At 38.1% G+C, this 16298-nt stretch overlaps 2 protein-coding genes across 2 annotated transcripts; both read left to right on the forward strand.

The window, feature by feature from the left end:
* The first annotated feature begins 66 nt into the window (after nucleotides 1-66).
* LOC100891427 (membrane frizzled-related protein) lies at nucleotides 67-8149 on the forward strand. Its single transcript, XM_030976174.1, has 6 exons — nucleotides 67-743; nucleotides 1638-1727; nucleotides 2102-2205; nucleotides 6520-6885; nucleotides 7251-7310; nucleotides 7821-8149. Exons 1-6 carry the CDS (start codon nucleotides 592-594, stop codon nucleotides 7964-7966), a joined length of 918 nt encoding a protein of 305 aa, XP_030832034.1. The 5' UTR covers nucleotides 67-591; the 3' UTR covers nucleotides 7967-8149.
* A 15-nt stretch (nucleotides 8150-8164) lies between these two features.
* LOC115918390 lies at nucleotides 8165-13171 on the forward strand. The gene is made up of 2 exons (XM_030976194.1): nucleotides 8165-11220; nucleotides 11674-13171. The coding sequence occupies exons 1-2, from the start codon at nucleotides 8848-8850 to the stop codon at nucleotides 11923-11925; spliced, it is 2625 nt and encodes an 874-aa protein (XP_030832054.1). The 5' UTR covers nucleotides 8165-8847; the 3' UTR covers nucleotides 11926-13171.
* The last annotated feature ends 3127 nt before the right edge of the window (nucleotides 13172-16298 follow it).

Genomic DNA, 16298 nt, shown 5'->3' on the forward strand with positions numbered 1-16298 from the left:
TCAGTGTATGTATAAAGTTCATATCATATTCACATGGCCATTCTCCTTAAATGCACTATGAACAACTTGCTTGCCTTACCTGTACAATCAAGAGCTATCAATATTCATTTTGGTGGTGCACCTGAGCTATAAACGACAAAGAAGAAGGTGCTCTGTGTGATAGTCTATTGTTCGACGAGCATCAAATGGATGTCTACGTTTCTTCATCGAATTATAGTCATCAACTTTTAGCACATGAAATAAAAATCGTTTAAATTTGTCATTATAGTTCTCAAAAAGTAACAGCAAACGACTTTTTGCCGAATTGTTAAAAGAGTTCACACTGCAAGTTTTTTATTAACACAACCACATTTTAATCGTCTGTTCTTTTGCAAGTACTTCTCAGGAATACAATGGAATAAGCTGACACACCCTAATCCTAACTTCTTTACTTCATGTTTAACATTTATAAGAACACGTCGATTATAACTGAGTTAGTGATCACATCGTCTGGTTTGAACAAGCGAATGGTTTAGGAAAGTAGGACATTGAATAGAAGTGAATACCTTGGTCGATAGCAATTTACCTTTATTCGCTGAAGCTGGAAACCAGATGGAGCGAAGAAAAAGTGAAATTCTCGGTATCGTGTTGTTGCTGCTGCTGACGTTTGCTTCGGAAAATAGCTCGGCAAGTACTAATAGTACTAATAGCACAACGACAAGCCTCAGCCCAGGTGATCCAAATGTTTGCAACGTTACAACCAGGTATGAGATAATAAAATTATTGGTCAAAAAATTCATAAATCGAAATTATGAATGCACTTAAGCCGAAAAGAACGAATTTCCAATTTCAAATGGATATTTGTTTTATTCATATATTTTATTCACATTTCACGAAATATTCCATTGATATAATTATACAAAACACTGAGATTAGGGGTGATATTTAAAAGCTTAGATATAACATAGATGTTATACTGGGAAGAAGGAATGTAATTTGACTAAACCATGATTCGATATACCCCTTTTCTATTCTTTCCTGATCAGAATTCAGCTACTATGTAGTCTAAATTTGTAAACTAATTGTCCTGCCGGGGTAGGTAAACATTATAAGTATTTCTACGGAGGAACAAACTTGACATAATTGATTTATTTAATCTAAGAGTCCAAGCACAATTATATATATCATTACAAGCCCACTAAACCATTTTTTATATCGTTTATTTCATTTAGGCGACATGTAGCAAGATATTTTCAAATTTCTTTTTATTATTGTTTAGGAGTAACAAGAGGTGAAGAAAATGTGCTAAAAATTTATAAATTTATTTCAGTTAGGCATAAATAGTAAAGTTCGATCTTCATTTTCCAATTTAACTTCACTGAAATATAGTCTACTACGCTTATGGTCTTGAAAGGGGACAGCAAGTTAGAATAATTGTTTAGATGATGGTAATTTTGACATTTCAAGAAAAAAGGTATATTATGAAACGTTAGCATTCATTAAAAACAAAATGAACACAAAACAATAAGTAATAAGTACCGAATTCGGAGCATCACTTTAAGGAGGAAAATTGTACTCCGGTTTTTGCTATTCTTAGCCCCTTTACACATATCTATCAATAATATATACAAAAAATATGCTTCTTTCATTTTCTACAGGCGCCCAGCATATTACGCTGAGACATACACAGTGCAGCGAGTCGAGAGATATGTCTCAATGTGTAGCTGGTGGCAGTGCATCCGTGAGAGGTAGGTTTTGGGGTCTTGGAACGCTCTTTTTGGGGGTAGGAGGGGGGGGGGGGGTTGTTGCCAAAGTTTTAAATATGATCACATGTTTTTCTTTTAAACTCTTGTCAGTAAGTTTTTTAAAGAAATCTGGCATAGTATGTGTCTAAAAATATGAATTAAAAAAAAAAGGTTTATGAGTGGTTTTTTAGATATGAAACGTGATGCGTATTTCACTTAACGTCGTCAACAAACACACACACACACACACACACACGCACAAGCACGCACAAGCACACACCAAAAAACAAACATCTACGCAAGGCTCTTAAATATGTGGTGTCCACCAAATTTTGTCTTATTCTACACTCGTGAAAAATAACTTTCGATTTCCACAGACTAGTAACTGCATTGGAATCTCGACAGGTAACTCGGATGGTAAATACCACCATCTTGGATTGCTGTGAAGGATGGCTATACAGAAATGGATCGTGTAACACATGTAAGTCTCTATTAACACAATGAACCCTGCTTTAGCGACCACCTGTATAAAAAGACCGCCTGCTTACAAAGATCATATTTTCTATTTTTATGGAATAATGTCTCTCTAAGAAGCTAAAGAAACTTGTACATAAAAAACACCTGCATTATAAAGACCGCTTTTCTTGTCTCCCTTGGGCGGTCTTCATATAGGCCTAGGTCTAAACAATTTCTTTCTGATATTTGTTAAAACTTCGCACAGGACTATAAAGCAGGTACCCCCTCCCTCCCCTCTGTTATCATCATCTGGACGGGATTCAACCCTGATTTTTTTTTTTTTTTTTTTAATGTTTGGATACGCCTCTGCCAGATGATACTTTCAGAAAATATAGGTCAAGCACCACCAGGCGCGGATCCAGGGGGGGCCGAGCGTGCCTTGCCCCCCCCCCCCCCCCCCGCAAAAAAAAAAAAAAAAAAAAAAAAAGGAGAGAGAGAGAAGGAAAAGAAGGGAAAGAGGAGAGAAAGGGAAAAAAAGAAGAGGAAGAGGCAAAGAAAAGAGGGGAAAAGGAGATCGGGGGGGGGGGGAGGACTTGCCTCCCCCTCCCCCCCCCCCCCCAATAAAAAAATAAAAGATAAGGAAGGAAAGGGAAAGAAAAAAGATAAAGAGGAGAAAAAGGGAAGGACAAAATAGGAAGAAGGGGGATATCAGTTGCTAATGATTTAATGAAACGTAAAAGCTGTATTCAGCCGAGGATTATTTTCGAGAACGGTACAACAAATCGTCTTCTTTCTCTAATGATTTAATGAAACGTACAAGCTTCCGCGCTTTGCGCGGGAGGGAGGAGGCGAAAACTGAATTCAGATGAGGATTAAGAGTCGAGAACGGTACAACGAATCGTCTTCTTTCTCTAATGATTTAATAAAACGTAAAAGCTTCCGAGCTTTGCGCGGGAGAGGGGGATGAATTAAGACGAGGATTAAGAGTAAAAAACTGTACAACGAATCGTCTTCTTTTTCTAATGATTTAATGAAACGTAAAAGCTTCCGCGCTTCGCGCGGGAGGGGAAAAACTATTTTCAGACGAGTAGGCACGTACGGAAGGGGGGAGGGGGTTAGGGGGTTGACCCTCCCCCCTTCGGTTTTTTATGTGTGTATTTTGGAGCAACCCCCCCCCCCTTTCTGTGAATTTTTTTTTTTTTTAATTTAAAAAAAATAAAAAAATATGCCAATGGCTGACCTAAAAAAGGTGACCTCACCCCCCCCCCCCAAGGAACAAAATGTCAAATTTTCAAATTTCGAGACCAAAAAAAAAAGTGTCCTCTTCCCCCCCCCCCCCCCCCCCGCTTATTTATATTTAGCAGATGGCTGAGTCGTTACGATTTTTTTTCGGACCAAAAAAAAAAAAAGTGGGCCCCCCCCCCCCCCCCCCCCTAAGAAATCCTGGATCCGCGCCTGGTGCATTCAATGAGTACGATATGAAGTGATGTGATTATCTTAAATCACTAAGGGATTTCAGGGCCGGGCATTTTGAAATCCAAGTAGAATACACATTCAGTACACAACCTCATCTCAATATTTTGAGCCAAAATGCATCTGAAAAATGTATTGTTTTGCCATGTTTATAGTTTTATTTGTTTGTTTAGATGGTCACTCGACCCCCTCCCCCAACTGGGAATTTTAAAAAAAAAGTGATTTCTCGTTGACAAAATCCTATCACCGATCATATACAGTACCCTTCCATGAACTAGATGTCCTGGTATCGCGTGAATGATCTGTTATTAGTAAGAGTGAGAGGAAGAGAGAGAGGGGGAGGCATAGTTAGATGAAGAGAGGGAAGGAGACGTAGTCATAAGAAGAGAGAGAGGGAGAGAGAGTGAGGGAAGAGAGAAAGTAAGAGGAAGAGAGGGTGGGAGTAAGAGACAGAGAGAGAGAAAGAGAGAGAGATGAAAAGAGAGAGGGGGAGATGTAGTCATAAGAAGAGAGAGAGGGAGACGTAGTCAGAAGAAGAGAGAGTGGGGGGGGGGGGGTAAGAGGAATAGAGAGAGAGAGAGTGGGAGTAAGAGAGAGAGAAATAATAATGAAGTACATGTAAGATGAGATCCGATTGTTGAGAACGTAATTGATATTCAGCTGACAAGGTCAAGGAATACTGAAGTGGGTCAAGTGGTTAAAAATCTGACTGGTCTTGATCAGTACTTGAAGCAGCTAGAGATCAGATTTACCATACAGCATTGAGTAGAGAATCATTGCCTAGGTTAGACCGCTCGAATAAAGTCTTCACAGTGTCCTCACAAATTGTTGGAAACAACTCTGAATCAATAAAATAATCAATGAAAATGGATTTTTCATTACTGAGCGTCAGAGCAGGATTTGTTCTTATTGTTGCTGTAAATTTTACTATTGGTGAGTTTAATCCCCTTTTTATTGTTTTTACCGTAATTTCAGGATGTCTTGGAAATAAACATTCTCACGCTCGATTACAATGATGAGACCTACTTATGGCCGGTTTTCCTGTATATTTAACACATTAAAAAAAAAAAATCATACTTTTAGAATTCAACAATTCGTGGTCTTGCACATCCATTGTCAATAACATTTTGATCATCATTTTGCATCGATTTTTACCTCAAAGTCGAATCAAGTTTTTCATTCCCGGCTACCAATGTGCAAATGCATAAATTATTTCTAGTCAGTTTGAAATGATATTACTCAAAGCATCATTCAAATTCGCCTAATGCGGTATATACTGGGATGTGCCGTTCTAATGGCTGCCTTTTTATGTCAAAAATCTCTAAACATGGGGTGTGATTTGTGCCGCAAAATCCCTAAAAGTGCCCCCACTTTTTAGATCTTGGTCTTAACATGGGTTACTTTTTACTTCAGGATACTATCACACCCATAATTACAGATGCAAAATCCCGCAAAAATAATTAAAATCATTTCGCTTGTTCATCCAAAGTCCTTCCCAATGGTCGTACAGATTTATCAATATCATTAATTCGCTTCTCACTGATATATATACGGGTGTTGTGTTGTGTTGTGTTGAGTAAAAAAAAACTCACTACACCCGCTCAGTGGTGGGGGGGGGGGGGGGGGGGGGGTAGTGACCAAATTTTTGTTGGGGGCCCTCGAAAATTCAAACAGAGCAAACTGAGGCGGTATTCATTTACATACTTTTTTTAAGTTCAACTTTTACTTCAAGTTTTTGCTAAGCTAAGTAAAACGTCTTAAGTCCTATTCAGATCGCATCTAAGAAATTTACTTTCGCAAGCCGACTTTACGCCAAAATACTTACTGATAAGCATTGTGACATCACACGATGAATCAAAAGTAATTTGGCGTCGCAACAAAATTAATGTGCGCTAATCTATTTGTGCGTCGCGTCATCTAAAGGTGGCAATTATTCATTTCTGTTTTCTGGTTATTGCATCCGTTAGAATAGTCATAAGTCATAACTATCCTCTTGCCAAGTGATAGTTTCATCATTTTGTATGTAACGTATTAACATATTGAGCAATTGTTATTGAAATGATATGGTCCTTGCTTACAATATAAGTTATCACATTTTATAACGAATACAATTTAGATAGTTATTGCTGCATTAGGAGAGCGAAATTGCCCTGTACTTTTACTGTCGATAAGACTTGTTTTTACAAGATGTCGGCTGAAGATGTCAAGAATAGCTAGACGATTTCTTAACAGAACAAGAGAAAACACGAGATGGAATTATGATCATCGAGGCCTCTATATGAGCTTTTGTAATAGTAATTGCTATATGCCCTCACGATAAGCATATGACATTATAAGATATATTATAAGTATATTTGGCGTCACCTCTGCCGGAGAGGGGGAAAACTGAATAACTGTAACTCTTGGGTCTCTCCTCCACTTATAACTGACTAGAACGTGCCGGTGCACCGCTACAACGGGGTTTACCCCTACCCTTTTCGAATGATGCAGTGGGTTCTTAACGTGCAACTCGATCTCCTCTTCACAGAGCCTCCATTTAAGTGTTTTCCCATCTAAACTAGCATGGCTCTAATAGAAACAAGGGAAGGGCAAGTTTAACACAACGCTGGCTTCAGTCATCCGCCTAGGTTGGATTCAAACCAAATATCTTTGGTTCGACAGGCAGACCTTTTACCTGCATGTACTTCATACTTCTCCTCCAACCATCTATCTTTTCGCTAGATGAATACGATGGTTATCACTCTTCCCCATAAACACAATAAGCATCTTTCCCTTTCAATTCATATTCTATTATTTCGGAATGACAATCATGTGGTTGTATAACCATTTTTAACCAAGAGCACGAATTATTTATTCTTTTAACTAGCTCTTGACATCGGGACAGAATTTGGTACGTATATAGAGGACTTGACGATCGTTTCACCAAACTATCCAGACAACTATCCAAATAACGTCAACACTCAATGGCTTGTTTCTGGACCAGCAGACTACCAGATCATGGCAGTTTTTAGCACCTTTAATCTGGAAGACAGCTATGACAGCTTGAGGATTGGTTCTGGTCTTGATCCAGATGATACAGCATCATTATTGGCTACTCTCTCAGGTTCTATTTTACCTGATATCATAGTCTCTAACAGCAATGAGATGTGGCTGGTATTTACCTCAGATGTTTCAGTTACAGAGCTGGGGTTTAGGGTAAACATCGAAGTTTATACTCCAGGAAACTATGCAGGTAATTGATGAACCTTCAGCTTTTATTTCCAACATATTAGCTTTATACAACAATCCATGTATGTTATTAATAATGATAAATCAGTCTGCATTGTTTTGATCAAAGTCTTCCGTCGCTAGATTACTGCATTTTAAACGTAAACGTCGCCCAAACACTAGCTTTATATAACAAACAAAACTGGTTATTTGTTATCAATTTTATTCAACGAAAATTTCTACATATTATTACTGGAAAATGAGATGTTATTTGATCGCACTTCCACAGAGACGATTGAAACGTCAAGAATATATAATTCCATTGCATTAAAGACTTTTAAATAGTCATATATTTCGGTATGGTAATATCATTTCCTGTTTGTATTTCAGACTATACGGACTTTTCTTTATCAAGTGATTTTCTCGACATGAGTAGTATTGATTCTAAAGGTAAAAATAGAATATTGATAATTACTGAATAAAGGATACATTTTGATAAATTTGATAAACTACTAGATGCAAATTGCTTCAGATTATCTGATTCGTGTGTGACAGCCGCATCTTGAGTATGCTTTTATTTTCAACATAATAACTGTATACAACAATTAATGTAGGTCACTAATAATGATGAAATCATTCTTAATTGCCTTAAAGTCTGCAGTCGCTATGATGACTGCATTTCAAACCTGAACCTTTATTTTGACAGTTTTATCAATTTTGATTCGGTTGAAATTTCTTCATACGTTTATTATCATTTTAATTTTAAAGAAAGGTAATTTGATTGCACATCCACAGAGAAGATTATAACGTCAGTAGAGTGTTTGAAACCTATATCATTGAGAGTCTCTTTGGGATATCCGCATGGGAGAAAGAACGTATTATAATCGCAGATAAAGGTTTTGGAATAGTCTTATGTTTAGGTATGGTAATTTAATTTTCTTTTCTTTTTTTGTATTTCAGACTTTATGACGGACTCTTCTTCATCACCTGACTTCCCGGACATAAGTATTTTTTATTCAAGCGACTCTGTTATCAATGCATCTGCAGGTAAAAATAGAATATTGATAATCACTAAAAAAAAAGGGATACATTTTGATAACTATTGATGGGATAATCACATAATAATCCCATCACACGCAATCACGCCCTCTCACAATGCTTCCGATTTCCTGATCCGGTGTGACAGCCGTATCTTAATGGGTATGGTGATGGTCGGTTGATGATTGTTTCACCTGACTACTTAGAAAGCGTGTATATGCTTTTAAATAAGCAACCAGAAGACCAACGGCTTTCATTCCTCCCCGAGGAACCTGGTAATGATGATCAATGCCTTACCAAAGGGAAACGAGAGCATTGACGTGGTCTCGAACCCAGGACCTCCTGCTTGATACCACTGAGCCATCGCGCCTCCTGAATGACGGCTCGTAATGAACAGTATACCACAATTTTGCTCATATTAAAACAAAAAATTACTAAGCTAGTTGTAAACTATTTACATAGTCAAAAATACATTGTTTGCAACTAGAAATAGGAACTACCTAAATTTATTATTTTACATAAGCCTACCCAGTTTCAGCATGTATACTAACCAATTAATTTGCATTGATATCATTAGACTTACATAAGTTATGTTAATTTGTAAATTGTGAACATCGACAAAATTTCTCGACCTAATAATGACAAATATTCCTGCCTTTGATTCATTTAATAATTCTCATTATCTTCATTCCTAATAATGAATGATGTTTAATACCTTGAAGTTTCTTGGAGCACCAGTCAACTCGATAAACCTGTGCCTCCAAAGTAATAAGAAAAGGAGTCAGTTACAGATCCGGTCATTGTTTGTCCATTGTGATTAACCCAAACAAATAATGTGTCGATAACGGGTGATATACCTCTCATAAAACTTCATGAAACGTTACCTCATACAAGATGGATCGTATGAATAATTACGATATCTTCTATACCATTTATTTCCACAGAAAATATGGATTTAAATCAGTATGCAGATAATACATGCTTTGAGGAATCATGCCTTGATGGACAAGAAACTTTATGTAGATGCGATGATATGTGTCAACTCTTTGGTGATTGCTGTCCAGACTACCCTATCCCAATATCCAGCGGGACTCTGTCAAACGAAATTCTATCAAACGAGACCCTGTCAAATGAGACTCTATCAAACGAGACTCTATCAAACGAAACTCTGTCAAATGAGACTCTTTCAAACGAGACTCTATCAAACGAGACTCTATCAAACGAGACTGTATTAGACATTGACGTGTGGGAATGCATCGTGGATTCTTTCCTTCCACTATTCTACCCATTTCTTGGACATGGTTACAGGATGATTGCTAGGTGCCCATCAAGATGGTCTTTAGAGGAGGATGTCAAACGAAACTGTGAAGAGGTTTCTCCCAATGCAACTATAGATGTTCTTTATATTTACCAGGACACGTACTTTAGAAACCTGGATTGTGCTACTTGCCATGGGTATACTGAAAGTTCTTTGACAGCTGTTGTCATTTCAGCAGACCAAAAATGTTGGTGGGGATATAATAATACCCTTGCATGCATGACACCAATGCCCACATTACAGTCCAACGTTTCGATGAATATCAGCAGATCTGATATCATGCCTTCGGTTCAAACTATCCAGAAACCTCGACTTTGCCTCGTAAATACAACAGGAAGTTGTCCAAACGGGACAAATGAAGAGATAGCCCGCGAGTGTCAGTTTTATTACAAACCATGCATCAGTGAAGGTATTGTAAGTAAGCATCCTGCATGCAGTTATTGCAATGGAGGCTCCATGGGAATATCCTCACCTTCAGGTTCCGATGATTCATTGCATTACGATTATTACGATAGCAGCATGTTAGATGGAGCGGATGGATTAGTAGATATTTTCCAAATGTTGAACGCTCCTATAGCCGCTCCTATACAGACATTTTGTTTAGAAGGATTTGAATTGGATGGCAATGGTTACTGCGCTCCCTTATCGTCCGATTGGCCCGTCTGTCAATCCAGACATTTTGGAGTCAAACAAAGTAAAGGGACTGTCGAATGTTTAGAAGAGATGGTTTGTTTCAGGGAGGTGACCGTGGATAACATTACAACATCGGCAAAAGTTCCCCCACCTTGTCTAGTTAGGTCATCAACAGACGAGATTAATGATATTATAACATTCAACTTGCTTTACAGAGATGACATGAATCCATCTCTTTATACAATCCAGAGCGATATCATAAATCGAATTAAAAATCCTAGCCGTGACGGTTGCAATGACATAGTAATATCAGCTAGTCAGTTCTGTCATGTCGAAGACAATCCTGGAAACATTACATATCGTTGTCCCGAGGAAATGTTTGTTGGATACTGTTTGGATTTTACGCCTTTTCTTACCAACAACGAGTCTCTTATTTTCTTCAATGGAACTTATATTCGTCCAAAATGGTGGAGTAATATCACCAACATGCAGTTCAGCAGTGACAACGTCTCATCAGAGTATCAGTTTGTAATGTGTGGGACCGAGATTGCTCTCCAAACCTGCTCTTTCTTCACGGTTTCCAATGATTCCATTGAATGGGACTATCAAGGAAACCAGTCTGTTATTCTGTATCAAGGTCAGATGTACGACACAGAGGACATTCTGATTCATCCCGATGGTTCCATAAGCATCTGCTATAGTGATCAGGTCACACCCATTGACAGTAGGACATTGATGATCATAGGACATGTTCTCTTTGCCATATCATCTGTTTGTCTCTTTGCTACCTTGATAACTTACGTTGCCTTCTCTACCTTGCGGAATCGTCAAGGTGTATCCATAATGAATTTCATTGTTGCGTTGTTCCTTGGACAAATCTTTCTTCAGTACATGCGTCTTTCAGTCTCCCAGTTTAGAATTCCTTGTATAGTTGTTGCTGCATTATCCCATTTCTTCTTCCTTGCTTCGTTTGTTTGGACGACTATCCTTGCTTGGGACCTGAGTCGAAGCTTCGCAGCAAACAAGATAAAATCGTTTTCATCTAGCTCATTTGGTCGTAAGATGGTGGCTTTTCTTGTTATTGGATGGGGCACTCCTCTCGTCTTTGTCTCGATCACTTTGGTACTTCAGTTCGGAAGATTCCAGAATGGTCCTTTCTTGGAATACGACAGTAATACATGCTGGCTTACCAAACTTTCTAGCATAGTAATGTTCTTTGTTCCAATGTCTGTATGTCTTCTATCCAATCTCGTATTTTTTATCATCACGGTGCATGGAGTTCATTCTACCAAGAAAGCAACATCGGTGCTAAAATCTGGCCAGGACTCTCACTTCAAACAATTGGCTGTTGAGCTCAGAATATATGTCAAGGTATGTTTCAAATTAAAGGGATTATTAAACGTATTTACTATAACACAAAGATCCCTATGCTATGCAGGAATAAATCGGGCAATCGGCCTAAACCTCTGACTACCCGGCGCCATATATTGTTTATCATCAATATTTGGGTCATTTGGGATTATGTATTTCTCTGTTCCGGCTATTGACGGTCAGTCGGTGTGGCTGAAGTAGAAAAGTCGATTAATTTTTGGAAACTTATTTACAGAAATTTTACACCAAAAACACGTTTACACCAAAACACCCCTAGGTTTAGAATATTGCGGATGGCGGTATAAAAAAAATACTATCTTGTCCGATTGTCCGCAATATATATATATATATATATATATATATATAAACCGGCAAAATATATTATGTCTTCATTTTAATGTCTGGATATTCAACACTGTCCTGCAAACTTCCAATTGAAATCTCTTTAAATAGATCTCAGCTCTTCTTGGATTCGCCTGGTTATTTGGGTTCTTAGCTATGGTCACCAATGTCCCCTTCATGGAATATCTCTTCATCATCGTCATCAGTCTCCAAGGCGTCTTCATTTTCATTTCATTTGGTACCAACATTCGAGTGAAGAAACTATGGCGAACATTTGTGGAGAACTCATCTCTCCTGTCTATGAGTAAATTCTCGCGAGGTAGTACTGGAGCACACGATGGACCTAAAAGTGAGAAACATTAAGCACTATTAATGTGTGAAAGAGATTAAATTTGCCTCATAACAATTTGACACGTTCTTTTATTTGGTATCATTGTTGTGACTGATGAAGTAAACAAAATTGTAGGAACTTTGTTGTCTGAATTCGTAATAGCGAGTGACTATTTGGAAGCCTTATTCATTATGTTCGCCGAAACGTTATGAAAAACAGATCGGATATGCCTATCTTCGAACTCTGACTTTCTAGTGAATGCCTTTCTAGCTTTCAAAGTCTCTTCAAAATTTTCTAGGTTAAGTTGTACTTGAGTCTGAAGCTTCAAAACTTCTGTTAACTGGTTATATTTTCTATAATGTATACAATTTTATATGTTGTTATAGTATATTATATTTCGTTATCCTGAATGCATACTCCATGACTACATTTTCGTTCGATCTACATACACAAGTTCCTGAATTGTTTTATCCGTGTTGAAAGAAGTCATTCTTTGATACAGTGTTAACGCCCCTCTGGCTCTCAGCACATGATACCATGGTATTGCTATATTTATATTGCATGTAACACTGATCGAAACAAAATGATCATTTTATATGACTTCTATAAATAATGTAATGTTTTGTCGGCTGGCCATTTGATCTGTATGCATAGTATTTATTTGGATAAATTTTTAATGTATGTCTGGTATTATTATTGTTGTGGGAATTATTGTTTTAAATGTTATTTACAGTCCGTATCTCGTTGTTACGTAGAAAAATTCGTTGATCTTTTTCATAAGACATAAAAGATACTCTTTTCATCGATAACTCCCTGCATACGAATACATACGAATATTTGTTCTTTATGCGTGAAAACAAAAATTGGGCAGAGTGTGTCAACGTGTTTGATCTTCCGGATATCCACAGTAAGACTGGAAAGGGGTTCTCGTTGGAATAAAAGGGCCAAACATTGAGGAAGAGCAACTGTTAAACCACATTATACTTATGATAAAATACGTTATTTTTGTGAACAGTGAATCTGATGATGAACCTCGATCCATCCTTCAAGATGTTTATTAAAAATATAGAATACTTTAGAATAAAAAAGAAGAAATAAAAATAGAGTTACCTTTGTGACGGTGCCGCATGGGTGTTTGCGAGTGGGTGGGTGAGTGTGTGTGGGCATTTGCGTGTAAAGGTTTGGGTGTGTGTATGTATGCGTGTGTAAGTTATTATGTGGGAGGGGAAAGACACATGTATAGTTAGTTTGAAGACATGGGTTGTTTTCCTATTTTTCAACTACTATATTAAACCAAACTTTTTTTTCTTTCAACACGGTAATCTACTTTTTCTTCTTCAGAAATTATATACTTTTAAATGGACACAGAAAATGGAGTCGGGAAATGAAGTCAGGGCCCAATCAACTTCCTTCCTCAGCTCTTTTGTAGACCTTCTCTTCTCCCTGTCTGTCCGTCCCACTCTCTCTCTCTCTCTCTCTCTCTCTCTCACATATATATATATAGCACACTCTTTATTTACTCTCGATCTATGCGTCTATATTTTTCTCGTGTTTGTTTTCTCTAAACCACTTCTCGCTCTCTCTCTCTCTCTCTTTCTCTCTCTTTCGGTCCTCTACCTCTCTATCCCCTATGCCTCCCCCTCTCTCTCTCTTTCGGTCCTCTCTCTCTCTGTATCCCCTATGCCTCCCTCTCTCTCTCTCTCTCTCTCTCTCTTTCTCTATTTCGGTCCTCTACCTCTGTTTCCCCTATGCCTCCCCCCCCCCCCTCTCTCTCTCTCTCTCTCTCTCTTTCGGTCCTCTATCTCTGTATCCCCTATGCCTCCCTCTTTTTCGGTCCTCTATCTCTGTATCCCCTATGCCTCCCTCTCTCTCTCTCTTTCGGTCCTCTACCTCTGTATCCCCTATGCCTCCCCCCTCTCTCTCTCTCTCTCTCTCTCTCTTTCGGCCCTCTATCTCTGTATCCCCTATGCCTCCCTCTTTTTCGGTCCTCTATCTCTGTATCCCCTATGCCTCCCCCCCCCCCCTCTCTCTCTCCCTCTCTCTCTCTTTCGGTCCTCTATCTCTGTATCCCCTATGCCTCCCTCTTTTTCGGTCCTCTACCTCTGTTTCCCCTATGCCTCCCCCCTCTCTCTCTCTTTCTCTCTCTCTCTTTCGGTCCTCTATCTCTGTATCCCCTATGCCTCCCTCTTTTTCGGTCCTCTATCTCTGTATCCCCTATGCCTCCCTCTCTCTCTCTCTCTCTCTTTCGGTCCTCTACCTTTGTATACCCTATGCCTCCCCCCTCTCTCTCTCTCTCTCTCTCTCTCTCTCTCTCTTTCGGTCCTCTATCTCTGTATCCCCTATGCCTCCCTCTCTCTCTCTCTTTCGGTCCTCTACCTCTGTTTCCCCTATGCCTCCCCCCTCTCTCTCTCTCTCTCTCTCTCTCTCTTTCGGTCCTCTATCTCTGTATCCCCTATGCCTCCCTCTCTCTCTCTCTTTCGGTCCTCTACCTCTGTTTCCCCTATGCCTCCCCCCCTCTCTCTCTCTCTCTCTGTCTCTCTCTTTCGGTCCTCTATCTCTGTATCCCCTATGCCTCCCTCTTTTTCGGTCCTCTATCTCTGTATCCCCTATGCCTCCCTCTCTCTCTCTCTTTCGGTCCTCTACCTCTGTATCCCCTATGCCTCCCCCCTCTCTCTCTCTCCCCCCGTCTCTCATGGTAAAGTTGTTGTCCACTTTTTGCATTTAGAGCCCCTCCCCTTTCTGGTCACTCAATTATGAGACTGTGACATTTTCATGCACTTTGAATAGGAAAATGACAACAACTTTACCCATTACCAGGTTGAAAAAATGGTAAAGTTGTGACACAGGTTTTTTCACCATGATTTGACATTGAAAAGTCAAGAGAATATAATTTTTGCAGAGGGAATAATCCATTCCCTTATAAAATTACTATGATACAGTAATCCACTTTTATTCCCTCTCCAAATTTGAAAAAGTGTCCTCTTTAACATAATACTAGACAACCCCTAATGTGACCAACATAGTGAAGCAAATGTAAAAAATTGTTTTTCCTTCTACTTGAAAGATCAAACTTTTTTTTCACTTAATCTTATCACACATTGTTCTATTTTGGTATTAGTACTTAGATAATATATTTATGAAAGTAATTTAACAGTTTGTATGTTGATGTAAACAGCGATATTTTTTTAAATAATTTTTTCTCAATGGAATTTATTGGGCATCATAGTCATTTTCTCCAGAAAATATGACCATAACATGGTAAAGTTGTTTCACAGGAACCAGTCAATTCTACAGTTTTCTTCAATGTCATTGCTCATTTATATAGAAAATATCAATCATATAGCCTCAACAAAAAAAATTACCCTAAAAAACAACAATTTTGACTCTAAAACTCTAACCCTAATCGTGTTACTTGAAAATTTCGCCTTTGTTTTCTATTGTTTAGTTCACTATTTTGGTAAATGTGTGCCAGATAAAAATGACAGTAAAATGCAAATAATACAGGGAAATGCCCTATTATCAAGATTTCCTATATTTTGAATATCAACATTTAATGAAAATGATCATCCCATCCTCCTAAAGCTTAAAAGTAGTAGAGAAAATATGTTCTCACTTTTTCATTTTTTAAAGTCCCCAAAAAATAATTATAGCGCCCTCTACTGCCACCAAAAGTTTTCTAAAGTAATGCCTTCTACTTTTTGTATTAACTATTCTTTTATTCTTATAATGTGTGTAAATAACACCAGTCAATAATACTACATGCTGCATTTTAGTAACATGTGTATCATTTTCATAGCATTGAATTTTTCATTATTCAAGATTGATAATAATCACATCTACAAACAGTTTTAATCTCTTTTATTTAAAAAAATACATGTAATTTAAACAATTTCTCATACGGTGATAGTTTTCTATCCCTTATTTTTTTTTCCCCTTCAAAGCAAGCATTATGCTTTATAATAACTACTGGACACCCATGGCTTTTAAATACTGTATAGCGGAACTTGAAATTGAGGAATAATGCCTTTTAAAAAACGGCAGTGAAGCTAGAGGGGGCAGAGAAGGGAGCCTGTGCCCCCCCCCCCCCCTTCTCGTCCTATGCCACTACAAAAGTACAATTAACATACAGATTCAGTTTGCAACCCAAAATCTGAGTTATTTGTACAGCGCATTTGAACATGTATATGGAAAATACGCTATATAAATTCAGTATTATTATAATTATTATTATTATTTGAACACTGTTCAGCCACTGATCCATCAAGCCCCAAATAATGTAGGCCCAATGTTCATTTCTGTTAGTAATGTACCAATCAATAATAGTTGATAAAAACATTTCAAAATCTTTATCTGCATAATTACATTATTTCCTCTTTGATGACCACCCCCCCCCCCACATAGTCTT

This window comes from Strongylocentrotus purpuratus, unplaced genomic scaffold (genome assembly GCF_000002235.5).
Source record: "Strongylocentrotus purpuratus isolate Spur 01 unplaced genomic scaffold, Spur_5.0 spur5_scaffold_8, whole genome shotgun sequence".
NCBI classification, from domain to species: domain Eukaryota; kingdom Metazoa; phylum Echinodermata; class Echinoidea; order Camarodonta; family Strongylocentrotidae; genus Strongylocentrotus; species Strongylocentrotus purpuratus.

Excerpts from the sequence above, each read along its gene's own strand:
- LOC100891427 (XM_030976174.1), top strand. The coding sequence starts at position 592 with ATGGAGCGAAGAAAAAGTGAAATTCTCGGTATCGTGTTGTTGCTGCTG. Across the intron at positions 1,728-2,101 it reads TGGCAGTGCATCCGTGAGAG|ACTAGTAACTGCATTGGAAT; the intron begins GTAGGTTTTGGG and ends CGATTTCCACAG. Across the intron at positions 6,886-7,250 it reads TACTCCAGGAAACTATGCAG|ACTATACGGACTTTTCTTTA; the intron begins GTAATTGATGAA and ends TTTGTATTTCAG.
- LOC115918390 (XM_030976194.1), top strand. The coding sequence starts at position 8,848 with ATGGATTTAAATCAGTATGCAGATAATACATGCTTTGAGGAATCATGC. Across the intron at positions 11,221-11,673 it reads AGCTCAGAATATATGTCAAG|ATCTCAGCTCTTCTTGGATT; the intron begins GTATGTTTCAAA and ends CTCTTTAAATAG.